Source organism: Leucoraja erinacea, chromosome 16 (genome assembly GCF_028641065.1).
Source record: "Leucoraja erinacea ecotype New England chromosome 16, Leri_hhj_1, whole genome shotgun sequence".
NCBI lineage: Eukaryota > Metazoa > Chordata > Chondrichthyes > Rajiformes > Rajidae > Leucoraja > Leucoraja erinaceus.
This window is the reverse complement of record NC_073392.1, coordinates 36532448-36546499: the sequence shown is the minus strand read 5'-3', so window position 1 is coordinate 36546499 and position 14052 is coordinate 36532448. Positions and strand designations below refer to the sequence as shown.

At 54.2% G+C, this 14052-nt stretch overlaps 2 protein-coding genes across 8 annotated transcripts in view; one reads left to right on the top strand and one right to left on the bottom strand.

The window, feature by feature from the left end:
* Positions 1–533: 533 nt before the first annotated feature.
* Positions 534–14052, bottom strand: part of LOC129704819 (uncharacterized) — a 61550-nt gene continuing 48031 nt past the window's right edge. For 5 of the 6 annotated variants that reach the window (XM_055648178.1, XM_055648177.1, XM_055648182.1 and 2 more), the window contains one exon: positions 534–3675. In XM_055648178.1, the coding sequence (XP_055504153.1) occupies positions 2083–3666 (1584 nt within the window). In that variant the 5' untranslated portion in view covers positions 3667–3675 and the 3' untranslated portion in view covers positions 534–2082. Of the gene's footprint in view, positions 3676–5197; positions 5334–14052 lie in introns of those variants that run through there. The other variant, XM_055648180.1, reaches the window with a different exon arrangement.
* fbxw12 (F-box and WD repeat domain containing 12) overlaps positions 5265–14052 on the top strand; it is a 33791-nt gene continuing 25003 nt past the window's right edge. The window contains exon 1 of one of the 2 annotated variants that reach the window (XM_055648183.1): positions 5265–5402. In XM_055648183.1, the coding sequence (XP_055504158.1) occupies positions 5280–5402 (123 nt within the window). In that variant the 5' untranslated portion in view covers positions 5265–5279. Of the gene's footprint in view, positions 5403–9669; positions 9941–14052 lie in introns of those variants that run through there. The other variant, XM_055648184.1, reaches the window with a different exon arrangement.

Sequence of the window (14052 nt, the reverse complement as noted above, 5' to 3'; positions counted from 1 at the left end):
TTGCAGAATCATCATTCATGGGATGAAAGAAGACTTCTTTCAGAAATCTAGCATCTAAATAGCTATAGGCCTTTGTAGTCGCTGAGACTTCAGTGAAGTTGCTGGCCTGTCAGCCTCATCATTACTGGTAAGATGATTTGACAAGTCGACAGTGACTGTGGGAGGCCAGAAGTTTATTCCTGTCGATTCTCCAAGCCACCCATCTTTCAGTTCCCTCGTGGGATCGGGAAGAATTTTTTCTCCACATTTCAGGAGTTCTTTGTACTGATCAAAATGACTATGTTTTTCTTCACCTGCAGTTGGCAGCACAATCTTCTTCATGACTACTGCAGCTAAAGATAGAGCTGCAAGTTCAGCTTTTCTTCCCGTTCTTCTCGACCCCCTGTCCGCTAAAAAAATCTTCAAAGCATCGACTTTCCATCTTTGAAAATCTTCAAGTGTCACATTTTCATAATTTGAGTCAGCCATGACCAATAAAAGCTTAAAAAAAGCCAAATAAAATAGGACCCAAAATATACTCACTGTGTCTAGAGTCTGGTTCGATTTTTCCTTATGGAAAATGACCTTTGACAAATCCGATGATTCCTTGCGTTTTTTGGATACCGAACTCGCTTATTACCACACTGTAGAAGGGTGAACTCACATGGTTTATTCTATTTACAGTGGTAAGACAGTCCAGGACCGCATGGCATTGTCCCTCAACGTCAGAGCACATGTATGATGATGTTGGTGATTTCGGGCTTGTACCAGCAGCTCAGTTCTGGTCTTCGAAGGAGGAGGTGTGGCGATCTCAGGCTGCTTCCTGCAGTTAACTATTACCTCAAGAGCAGGCGCTGACAGTACAGCTTTCTGATGCCATTTTCAGAAACTTGCCATCTTTTCTTATATTTGTTGTTGATACTATGTTAGTCATGAACCCAGTATCATGCTTGTCACCTTTTTTGAAGGAATTTGAAATTTGACCCCCTTTGTCAAATGTTTGTGTGCAGTAATGTAAAAAAACACATATTGTTTTGGCATAATCGTGTATCTGTTTTATGGTCTATGTTAACATACTAGACATACCACTATACATACCACACACATATACACAACATGTACACAACTGAGGAAAGTAATGAGAGATGAGTTAACTTGATGTTTATGGTATATACCATACATTCTCATTTTGTTTACTTGAAACAAAGTCAATATTAATTTGTAGTTTTGAGATGCAACTCGACATAAGTACTACGCATATGTGTGACTACTTCTAAAAATATACATTTAACTTAATGGCTAATGTACACTGAAACAATGGTTGATAAATGATTAAATGAAATGAAAGAAATTAAGAGTTGTATGAACTTCTGTACATTTACTGATCGAGATGTGCATTGTATTGAACCACGAGGAAATATGCCGAATGTGCTGAGTTATATGTTCTTTCACTTGAATATCTGCAAGAATTATGGAGTTGATTGTCCGAGAAGTAATCCCGGTATCCCCCCCCCCCCCCATAATGCTAACAAGCAACCCTTATCGTGTGTACAACAACCATGACATGCCACCTCCTAAATATTCATCTAGCATGTTTTTTTATCAATTATTTGCAATTCCAAAGCACTATCCCCAACATTTTATCTCTACCTGGTACATGAAGAATTATTAAAAACTACACAGCAGATATGTAAAACAAGATCCCGACATGCATGCTGGAATTAATCCAGACACATACACGGTATAACTATTAGTAAATAGTCATTGTGGCTTGAAAAAAAAAAAATCTCTTAATATTGTTTATGCAAATTCAACTACACTGGGCCTTCACAAACTAAATGTATAGTTCAGTACTGTCATAGTCAGAAAAAAATCCATCAGTTTGTATACTATGAATTAAACGCAATAACTGAGCTCTGTATAGATACATGGTGATAACAAAACTGTTTTGAAAATAAGTGCGATGTAAGAGATGTAAAACTCTGATTTTGTTGAAATGTACATGTTGCAAACTCGGCAAGTTCTGGATTTCAGTTCATATCAAATCTGGTTAAAGATAAAGTTGAACTTCTGATCAAAATGATCTGTAAGTGCAACAACATCTCATTTACACACCAATGGAGGCAGTAAATTACATAATGCTGCGCAGACGGTGAAAATATCATCAATATGCGGAACTAAAGTGATGGGTAAAGTGTTTCCCAGGATGTTAAAATACTTTAGACGACCTATGGCACGTTCAACATGAATGCGGACATTGGCAACCTTCTTGGTTGTGTGTACTTTTTCTGTGGTCATTGGCTGATAACCATCGCTGGGAGGGAGAATCTCTAAATAGGCTTGGCGAAACTTCAAGTCTTCTTGAATGGGAAATTCTCTATCTGCCATTATGCAATCCCCAGGATCAACTAAGTTCAAAAATTCGCTCTTCCTAACAATGTGTGCATCAGATGATCGCCCACCCCAAGCATTTGATAAGAATGTGATCATGCCGTTTGGGGCAATTCCAACCAATAGTTTCACAGTGTTGTGTTTCTTGTGTTCAGACCATGTCAAAGCCTGCAACTGTAGATGCTGTGGTCGTTCTATAAATATCTCTGCACAGTCGAGAATGCATCTCAGTGCTGGCCATTTATTTATTATCTGTTTCGGCTGCGTGGACCTTATCAAATCACGATTTGGCCAGAAAATCAGGGGTTTCAGTTGGATGGCTAGGAATTTAATCCAAGTATAGAATATTTTAGAACATGTACCCACACTAAGCCCAAACAAAGACGCGAGAAACACCATCGACAGTCCAAGGCGCAGCTTCATCAACACAAGTATCATTTCATCCTTTACGCTGAGTTTTGATTTGGGTCCAGTCTTCTTTGGCGTTCGTTTAAAATTTCTTGGTACTATAGTACTGACGACTTTTTTCTTCCCTTCACAATATCGCATTTTCATTGCTTTAGGCTTCAGATACTCGCATAGGTTGTCTAAGTCTTCCGTCGAAAAGAGCCCTGTCAATCTTCTCACATTTTTGTCATTGATATTGCTACAAAAACGCTTTTTAATGGAAGCATTCTTCAGTTTTAGTTTCAATTCTTCTACCTTGCCTACCAACATTTCAACTTTGTCAGTCAGTTTGTTTATGTCCTTCTGCTTTTGGATGCATCCCGTGCAATTACAGTTCTCTTGACAGCTGCATTTGTACACATAAGCATGATCTAAAGCAAAAGCCCGTAACCGCTTGTTGTCTGGTCCATCGTCAACATGTTGGTCAACATTGGTTTGCGTTGCTGTTACCGACTTTCTCCTTTTATTAGAAGGTGTTTCATCTCTGCGAGGGAGTGCACGTGGGGACATTGGAGAGTCCAATAACAAATAACCAAGATTCAGCACCGGGTCTGGATTGAGCTCTGTTGGTTCGCCGTCCACAAAGTGCTTAGAGCACACGCGGCTATAGCCGTTTGGGTGAGGCAACCAATGCGTGCCTTTCTGGTTCTTTCGGTTGACCAGTTTGGCCCAACGCAACCGGGCTGCTCCATCCCTCCTCTCTGTCGGAAATGGGAAGAGTTTGAAGGGAGGTGGGCAGAAACAGTTTCCCGTTGCAACTTTACAGTGGTGGCTATCACACACATCATACTTCCACTTATACAGGTGATATGTGCTGTTCGAACAGCCCAACATTGCACAAATTGGCATGGCTTTGCCCTGTAACATATAAAACAAAATGAATAACAAAGTCAATCATATGTTAATTCAAATACGGTCTTGTAAGCATGTCCATTACATGTTCCAATATAATAAATGCTACGTTCCAATGCAAAATAAAATGGTGCAAATATATTGAGATCTTTTATACAATCACAAAATTATAACAGAAAGTTAAAACGTCAAATACAGATTTAAATTATCCAATGTAATGGGAATCAGAAGAGACATGATTAGTCAGGAGACTCGTGACTAAGCTTTGTACTATACAACTTTACTTACACATGTACATGCAGAACTTATTCAGAAGTCAACAAACGTGCATACAGCCTGTGGCCATGGACTAGTATATAAGAGGTGAAAACCCAACAAATACTTTTCATATTATCTATTGATGGTTATAGAAATCATACATTTCATTCGCCTCTCCCCCCGCCCCACCCCTCCAAAACAAGAGCAATAAAAAATGGTGTTATTCATTGTCAAGATCTTGCTCACTCACCGAAGCGGGCCAGGAAGCGACCAAGGTAAAGACAATAAAACCACCAAAATCATCGTAGTTTTGTACAAATGAACCATAAATACACACAGTTAATAAGCGTTCGGTATTCCGAAAAACGCAAGGAATCATGAGATTTGTCAAAGGTCATTCAATATAAAGAAAAAGCGAACAAAGTGCTGGCTGAATAAACTGTGTATAAATTCTTATCTTTATTCATAATTTATGTGTAAAAATATATTTAATCTGATGAACGGGGATGCCAGGTAGCAGGAGAGCAGGGTGTAACAGTGAGAGAGGGGGCAGATGCGAGTAGGACACAGGTGAGAGTGCACAACAGACCTGTGTCTCATCTGCAGTCAGGCTTGAACCTGGGTCCCTAGCGCCGGAAGCGCTATAGAATCGCCACAGTACCGTCACAGGTCCACCCCACCCCCTCCCCAGTTTCCCATCCCCGCCCGGTGGCAGCTGGAGACGTCAGGGGCGACGCGGAGCAGCAGCCCACTGCCAACGCGGAGAAGAAGCGCTAACTCCAGCCCAACCCCACTGCAACTCCCAAGGTACCGCCAGCCGCCCCCCCCGCCCCACCCAGCGTCAACCCCCCCCCCCCCCGGTGAAAGACAAAACACTTGCCATCAACGGGGACACACACAAAACGCTACAGTAACTCAGCTGGACAGGCAGCATCCCCAGAGAAAAGGGTGATGCTTCGGGTCGAGACGCTTCTACAGAGATGTTGCCAGACCCGCCGATTACCGCAGCACGCCGTGTGCATCCCCGCCGATGACCGGTGCTTGGCCACCGCCGGCACCTGGGAGGGGACGGGGACAGCCCAGCAGTAATTCAACAGTGCCCACAGTGCCGTAGACCTGGGCCCGACCACGACCACGGACCCCAGGCAGCAGCATGAAGCATATAACACTCACCCAAGCATAAAGCAATAAAACCGACAAATCATCATAGGTCTATACAAAGGAACAATAAACACAACTAATTCATAGTTTGAAAGCAGTATTTTCTTACCGAGAAGAATCAAAGCTGGAAAATACGGATAAAAGGGTCTGATAACACACAGCAGATCCGCTCACGACAATGTTTATGACGAATGACCTATGACCTGGACATGCGCAGTCGGAATACCGAACTCGATTGTAGTTTTGAAAGCGCTTTTTTTTTACTTCTCTCTCACACGATTCCACTGGTGTCTGAAGACGGACAAATCTGCTCGGTTTGAAACGTTTGTAGGCGGCGGGGCGGGGCTGGGTTTACAGAGGCGGAAGCGAGTGTCGGGGAGGGAGGGAGGGAGGGGTGAGTGAAGCTGCTGCTGTTGTTGTGAGTGTGAGTGTCAGTGAGAGGGTGTGTCAGTGTGAGTGTGAGTCAGTGAGTGTGGGCCCCGCCACCAGCGGCCTCTGTGGACGTTAACGCCTCACACCTCACTACCACTGCCCGCCTCCCGTCTCCCGCCGCTGGGCCTCGGCCTCTGTCGGGTGTTCGGGCCTCTCTCCCCCTCCCTCTCCCGGGCTGTGGCCGAGCTCCCCGCGGTTGGAGTAAGGCGGTGCCCGGGATGGAGCCGCCCCACGCCGGCGCCCTGACCCGGGACTGTCTGATCCACATCTTCACCTTCCTGGAGGCCGCGGAGCTGAGCCGGGCGGCGCGGGTTAGTGAGGTGAGTGAAGGCAGGGCGGCGGCTGCAGTCTCAGAGCACAGTGCCCGCTCCCTGGAGTAACAGTGCCCGCTCCCTGGAGTAACAGTGCCCGCTCCCTGGAGTAACACAGTGCCCGCTCCCTGGAGTAACAGTGCCCGCTCCCTGGAGTAACACAGTGCCCGCTCCCTGGAGTAACAGTGCCCGCTCCCTGGAGTAACACAGTGCCCGCTCCCTGGAGTAACACAGTGCCCGCTCCCCGGAGTAACACAGTGCAGTAACACAGTGCCCGCTCCCTGGAGTAACACAGTGCCCGCTCCCCGGAGTAACACAGTGCCCGCTCCCTGGAGTAACACAGTGCCCGCTCCCCCGGAGTAACACAGTGCCCGCTCCCTGGAGTAACACAGTGCCCGCTCCCTGGAGTAACACAGTGCCCGCTCCCTGGAGTAACACAGTGCCCGCTCCCTGGAGTAACAGTGCCCGCTCCCTGGAGTAACAGTGCCCGCTCCCTGGAGTAACAGTGCCCGCTCCCTGGAGTAACACAGTGCCCGCTCCCTGGAGTAACACAGTGCCCGCTCCCTGGAGTAACACAGTGCCCGCTCCCTGGAGTAACACAGTGCCCGCTCCCTGGAGTAACACAGTGCCCGCTCCCTGGAGTAACACAGTGCCCGCTCCCTGGAGTAACACAGTGCCCGCTCCCTGGAGTAACACAGTGCCCGCTCCCTGGGGTAACACAGTGCCCGCTCCCTGGAGTAACAGTGCCCGCTCCCTGGAGTAACAGTGCCCGCTCCCTGGAGTAACAGTGCCCGCTCCCTGGAGTAACAGTGCCCGCTCCCTGGAGTAACACAGTGCCCGCTCCCTGGAGTAACACAGTGCCCGCTCCCTGGAGTAACACAGTGCCCGCTCCCTGGAGTAACAGTGCCCGCTCCCTGGAGTAACAGTGCCCGCTCCCTGGAGTAACACAGTGCCCGCTCCCTGGAGTAACACAGTGCCCGCTCCCTGGAGTAACAGTGCCCGCTCCCTGGAGTAACAGTGCCCGCTCCCTGGAGTAACACAGTGCCCGCTCCCTGGAGTAACACAAGTGCCCGCTCCCTGGAGTAACAGTGCCCGCTCCCTGGAGTAACAGTGCCCGCTCCCTGGAGTAACAGTGCCCGCTCCCTGGAGTAACACAGTGCCCGCTCCCCGGAGTAACAGTGCCCGCTCCCTGGAGTAACAGTGCCCGCTCCCTGGAGTAACACAGTGCCCGCTCCCCGGGAGTAACAGTGCCCGCTCCCCGGAGTAACAGTGCCCGCTCCCTGGAGTAACACAGTGCCCGCTCCCTGGAGTAACACAGTGCCCGCTCCATGGAGTAACACAGTGCCCGCTCCCCAGAGTAACACAGTGCCCGCTCCCAGAAGTAACAGTGCCCGCTCCCCGGAGTAACAGTGCCCGCTCCCCGGAGTAACACAGTGCCCGCTCCCCTGAGTAACACAGTGCCCGCTCCCCGGAGTAACACAGTGCCCGCTCCCCGGAGTAACACAGTGCCCGCTCCCCGGAGTAACAGAGCCCACTCCCCGGAGTAACACAGTGCCCGCTCCCCGGAGTAACACAGTGCCCGCTCCCCGGAGTAACAGAGCCCGCTCCCCGGAGTAACACAGTGCCCGCTCCCCGGAGTAACACAGTGCCCGCTCCCCGGAGTAACAGAGCCCGCTCCCCGGAGTAACAACAGAGCCCGCTCCCCGGAGTAACACAGTGCCCGCTCCCCGGAGTAACACAGTGCCCGCTCCCCGGAGTAAACAGAGCCCGCTCCCCGGAGTAACACAGTGCCCGCTCCCCGGAGTAACACAGTGCCCGCTCCCCGGAGTAACACAGTGCCCGCTCCCCGGAGAGTAACACAGTGCCCCGCTCCCCGGAGTAACAGAGCCCGTTCCCCGGGGTAACACAGTGCCCGCTCCCTGGGGTAACAGTGCCCGCTCCCTGGAGTAACAGTGCCCGCTCCCTGGAGTAACAGTGCCCGCTCCCTGGAGTAACAGTGCCCGCTCCATGGAGTAACACAGTGCCCGCTCCCAGAAGTAACAGTGCCCGCTCCCCGGAGTAACACAGTGCCCGCTCCCCGGAGTAACACAGTGCCCGCTCCCCGGAGTAACAGTGCCCGCTCCCCGGAGTAACACAGTGCCCGCTCCCCGGAGTAACACAGTGCCCGCTCCCCGGAGTAACACAGTGCCCGCTCCCCGGAGTAACACAGTGCCCGCTCCCCGGAGTAACACAGTGCCCGCTCCCCGGAGTAACAGTGCCCGCTCCCCGGAGTAAACAGAGCCCGCTCCCCGGAGTAACAGAGCCCGCTCCCCGGAGTAACACAGTGCCCGCTCCCCGGAGTAACACAGTGCCCGCTCCCCGGAGTAACAGAGCCCGCTCCCCGGAGTAACAGAGCCCGCTCCCCGGAGTAACACAGAGCCCGCTCCCCGGAGTAACACAGTGCCCGCTCCCCGGAGTAACACAGTGCCCACTCCCCGGAGTAACACAGTGCCCGCTCCCCGGAGAGCCCCGCCACCAGCGGCCTCTGTGGACGTTAACGCCTCACACCTCCCGGAGTAGCACACTACCACTGCCGGCCTCCCCGCTCCCGCCGCTGGGCCTCGGCCTCGGGTCGGGTGTAAACACAGGGCCTCTCTCCCCCTCCCTCTCCCGGGCTGTGGCCGAGCTCCCCGCGGTTGGAGTAAGGCGGTGCCCGGGATGGAGCCGCCCCACGCCGGCGCCCTGACCCGCTCCCCGGAGTAACACAGTGCCCGTGCCCGCTCCCTGGAGTAACACAGTGCCCGCTCCCCGGAGTAACACAGTGCCCGCAGCAGTAACACAGTGCCCGCTCCCCGGAGTAACACAGTGCCCCGCTCCCCGGAGTAACACAGTGTAGTAACACAGTGCCCTCCCCGGAGTAACACAGTGCCCGCTCCCCGGAGTAACACAGTGCCCGCTCCCCGGAAACACAGTGCCCGCTCCCCGGAGTAACACAGTGCCCGCTCCCCGGAGTAACAGAGCCCGCTCCCCGGAGTAACACAGTGCCCGCTCCCCGGAGTAACACAGTGCCCGCTCCCCGGAGTAACAGAGCCCGCTCCCCGGAGTAACACAGTGCCCGCTCCCCGGAGTAACACAGTGCCCGCTCCCCGGAGTAAACACAGTGCCCGCTCCCCGGAGTAACACAGTGCCCGCTCTCCCGCGGAGTAACACAGTGCCCGCTCCCCGGAGTAACACAGTGCCCGCTCCCCGGAGTAACACAGTGCCCGCTCCCCGGAGTAACAGTGCCCGCTAACCCCGCTCCCTGGGGTAACACAGTGCCCGCTCCCTGGAGTAACAGTGCCCGCTCCCTGGAGTAACAGTGCCCGCTCCCTGGAGTAACAGTGCCCGCTCCCTGGAGTAACAGTGCCCGCTCCATGGAGTAACACAGTGCCCGCTCCCAGAAGTAACAGTGCCGCTCCCCGGAGTAACACAGTGCCCGCTCCCCGGAGTAAACACAGTGCCCGCTCCCCGGAGTAACACAGTGCCCGCTCCCCGGAGTAACACAGTGCCCACTCCCCGGAGTAACACAGTGCCCGCTCCCCGGAGTAACACAGTGCCCGCTCCCCGGAGTAACGCAGTGCCCGCTCCCCGGAGTAACACAGTGCCCGCTCCCCGGAGTAACACAGTGCCCGCTCCCCGGGAGTAACAGAGCCCGCTCCCCGGAGTAACAGAGCCCCGCTCCCCGGAGTAACACAGTGCCCGCTCCCCGGAGTAACACAGAGCCCGCTCCCCGGAGTAACACAGTGCCCGCTCCCCGGAGTAACACAGTGCCCGCTCCCCGGAGTAACACAGTGCCCGCTCCCCGGAGCGCCCCGCCCCGCCACCAGCGGCCTCTGTGGACGTTCACGCCTCACACCTCACTACCACTGCCGGCCGCCCGTCTCCCGCCGCTGGGCCTCGGCCTCGGGTCGGGTGTTCGGGCCTCTCTCCCCCTCCCTCTCCCGGGCTGTGGCCGAGCTCCCCGCGGTTGGAGTAAGGCGGTGCCCGGGATGGAGCCGCCCCACGCCGGCGCCCTGACCCGGGACTGTCTGATCCACATCTTCACCTTCCTGGAGGCCGCGGAGCTGAGCCGGGCGGCGCGGGTTAGTGAGGTGAGTGAAGGCAGGGCGGCGGCTGCAGTCTCAGAGCACAGTGCCCGCTCCCTGGAGCACAGTGCCCGCTCCCTGGAGTAACACAGTGCCCGCTCCCTGGAGTAACACAAGTGCCCGCTCCCTGCAGTAACAGTGCCCGCTCCCTGGAGTAACACAGTGCCCGCTCCCCGGAGTAACAGTGCCCGCTCCCTGGAGTAACAGTGCCCGCTCCCTGGAGTAACACAGTGCCCGCTCCCCGGAGTAACAGTGCCCGCTCCCTGGAGTAACAGTGCCCGCTCCCTGGAGTAACACAGTGCCCGCTCCCCGGAGTAACAGTGCCCGCTCCCTGGAGTAACAGTGCCCGCTCCCCTGAGTAACACAGTGCCCGCTCCCCGGAGTAACACAGTGCCCGCTCCCTGGAGTAACACAGTGCCCGCTCCCTGGAGTAACACAGTGCCCGCTCCCCAGAGTAACACAGTGCCCGCTCCCAGAAGTAACAGTGCCCGCTCCCCGCTCCCGGAGTAACACAGTGCCCGCTCCCCGGAGTAACACAGTGCCCGCTCCCCTGGAGTAACACAGTGCCCGCTCCCCGAGAGTAACACAGTGCCCCGCTCCCCGGAGTAACAACAGTGCCCGCTCCCCCGCTAGTAACAGAGCCCGCTCCCCGGAGTAACACAGTGCCCGCTCCCCGGAGTAACACAGTGCCCGCTCCCCGGAGTAACAGTGCCCGCTCCCCGGAGTAACACAGTGCCCGCTCCCCGGAGTAACACAGTGCCCGCTCCCCGGAGTAACAACAGAGCCCGCTCCCCGGAGTAACACAGTGCCCGCTCCCCGGAGTAACACAGTGCCCGCTCCCCGGAGAGTAACAGAGCCCGCTCCCCGGAGTAACACAGTGCCCGCTCCCCCGGAGTAACACAGTGCCCGCTCCCCGGAGTAACACAGTGCCCGCTCCCCGGAGTAACACAGTGCCCGCTCCCCGGAGTAACAGAGCCCGCTCCCGGGTAAACACAGTGCCCGCTCCCTGGGGTAACAGTGCCCGCTCCCTGGAGTAACAGTGCCCGCTCCATGGAGTAACACAGTGCCCGCTCCCAGAAGTAACAGTGCCCGCTCCCCGGAGTAACAGTGCCCGCTCCCCGTGCCCGCTCCCCGGAGTAACACAGTGCCCGCTCCCCGGAGTAACACAGTGCCCGCTCCCCGGAGTAACAGTGCCCGCTCCCCGGAGTAACACAGTGCCCGCTCCCCGGAGTAACACAGTGCCCGCTCCCCGGAGTAACGCAGTGCCCGCTCCCCGGAGTAACACAGTGCCCGCTCCCCGGAGTAACACAGTGCCCGCTCCCCGTAGTAGAAGTAACAGAGCCCGCTCCCCGGAGTAACACAGTGCCCGCTCCCCGGAGTAACACAGTGCCCGCTCCCGGAGTAACAGTGCCCGCTCCCCGGAGTAACAGAGCCCGCTCCCCGGAGAGTAACACAGAGCCCGCTCCCCGGAGTAACACAGTGCCCGCTCCCGGGAGTAACACAGTGCCCGCTCCCCGGAGTAACACAGTGCCCGCTCCCCGGAGTAACACAGTGCCCGCTCCCCGGAGTAACACAGTGCCCGCTCCCCGGAGTAACACAGTGCCAGCTCCCCGGAGTAACACAGTGCAGTGCCCGGAGTAACACAGTGCCCGCTCCCCGGAGTAACACGGTGCCCGCTCCCCGGAGTAACACAGTGCCCGCTCCCCGGAGTAACACAGTGCCCACTCCCCGGAGTAACACAGTGCCCGCTCCCCGGAGTAACACAGTGCCAGCTCCCGGAGTAACACAGTGCCCGCTCCCCGGAGTAACAGTGCCCGCTCCCCGGAGTAACACAGTGCCCGCTCCCCCGGAGTAACAGTGCCCGCTCCCCGGAGTAACACAGTGCCCGCTCCCCAGAGTAACACAGTGCCCGCTCCCCGGAGTAACAGTGCCCACTCCCCGGAGTAACACAGTGCCCGCTTCTTGGGAGTAACACAGTGCCTGCTCCCCGGAGTAACACAGTGCCCACTCCCCGGAGTAACACAGTGCCCGCTCCCCGGAGTAACACAGTGCCAGCTCACTGCGGTAACACAACACAGTGCCCACTCCGTGGGGTAACACAGCACTGCAAGAGGCGCTTCGGCCCAATTTCGTCATGCTATTCAGGTTTCCTGTTTGGGTCGGCAAGTGCTCGAGCAAAACAAAGTATTAGAACACAGAATAAGTTGCCTACAAGTGCTAGAACACTTCTCTCTGACACGGTTCCATTTGGTGGCTGAAGACAGACTTCTCAATTGGTTAGCGGGTTAACTGAGAGGAAGTCACCCGTCTACATCTCTCGTTTCCCTTATCCCTAACTAGTCTGAAGAAGGGACTCGACCCGAAACGTCATCCATTCCTTCTCTCCAGAGATGCTGCCTGTGCCACGGAGTTACTTCAGCATTTTGTGTCTATCCAGGACATAGAGTAGGTTGCCTAGTGTGTTGACAAGTGCTTGGGCAAAACACAGTTTTAGAAGGACAGCGGGTCAGGAAGCATCTGAGATGGGAATGTACGGCGACGTTTTGAGTTGGGACCCTTCTACAGACTGACTGGAGTGTGGAGAGAGGTGGGGTGGGGTGGGGGGGGGGAGAAGAAAACTGGAAAAGAGAAGTGGGAGCAACACCAGCAGTTCTGCACTCACCCCCCCCCCCCCCCCCCCCCCCCCCCCCCCCCCCCCCCCGGCTAACAAGCAAGAGTTCTCCTCGTCTCCACCTCTCACCCCACCAGTCTCTGCATCCTACACGTCATTCTCGGACATTTGTGCTAGGTATTAGAAATGTCAAAACTATCATCCATGGATGTTGGATATTCTGTACTCACAGTGGTTTATTTCTGGTGAGATATCTGTAAATCCTTTGTATAGGAAAGTATCCTCACTATTTACATCATGCCTGGTATGGTAGAAATGCAAGAGGCTGCAGAGAATGATGGATTCAGTATAGTCCGTCATGGGCACAGTTCTCCAAGTCATGAGACACTGCCTCAGGATGGTGGCATCCAGGTGGCCGAACGATGGCTGCCTCGCCAACTGTCTGTCTTGTCCTTTTCCTTCTTTGTTGTTTTTAGTTTGTTGTAATATATATGTGTTAGTGGACCTTTAGTTTTGTATTATGTGGTGGGTGGTGGAAACTTTTTTTAATCTCTGCGACGGAGATCCGACTTTTTCCGGGTGGTATCTCCGTCTGCACTGCGGCTTAACATCGTGGAGCTGGCAGTCCCTTTACTGGGGATCGACCTTTGGAGCTCCAACCGCAGGAGCCTGCGGACTTAACATCGTGGAGCTCACGGTCCCTTGGTTTGGGACCGGCTTCGGGAGCTCCAAGCCGCAGGAGCTTCGGCCGTACTGATCTCGGGAACTTCGATCGCCCCGACTGCGGATGGTTCGACTCCCCCGACCATGCGAGAAAAAGGAGGGAAGAAGATAACACCTTATTGCCTTCCATCACAGTGCGCTGTGGTTGATGTTATGTTGTGTGTTTTGTTGCTTTCTCTTGGTATAACTGAAAATGGCAAATCAAATACTTTGTATGTTCTTACATACTTGACTAATAAATGTCCTTGTTATAAGCTATCATGAAGGATACCCACCATCTGGGCCATGTCCTCTTTACCTGCTGCTGTTGGACAGGAGGTACGAAACCCTGAATCCCATTATTTAATTTCTAGCATAGCCTCATCTTTCCCATGAACATCCAGTCCCTTTACACCTCCGTCCCCCACCAGGAAGGAGGTCTCAAGGACCTCCTTTTCTTCCATGATCAGAGACCTCTACTGACACTCTACACTTCAATTACCCTCTACTAACACTCCTCCACCTGGCAGAACCTGTCCTCACTCTCAATAACTTCTTCGACTCCTCACTTTCTCCTAGTTAAAGGTGTAGCTTTGAGCATTGATATGGGTCACAGCTTTGCCTGTCTTTTTGTTGCTAGTCCCCATTCCAAACGTTCACTGGCACCAATCCCCAACTCTTTCTCCACTACGTCAACAACTGCATTGGGGCTGCCTCCTGTACCTGTGCAGAACTAGTCGATTTCATTAATTTTGCCATTAATTTCCACCCTGCCTCAAATTCACTTTGACTATCTCTGATACTT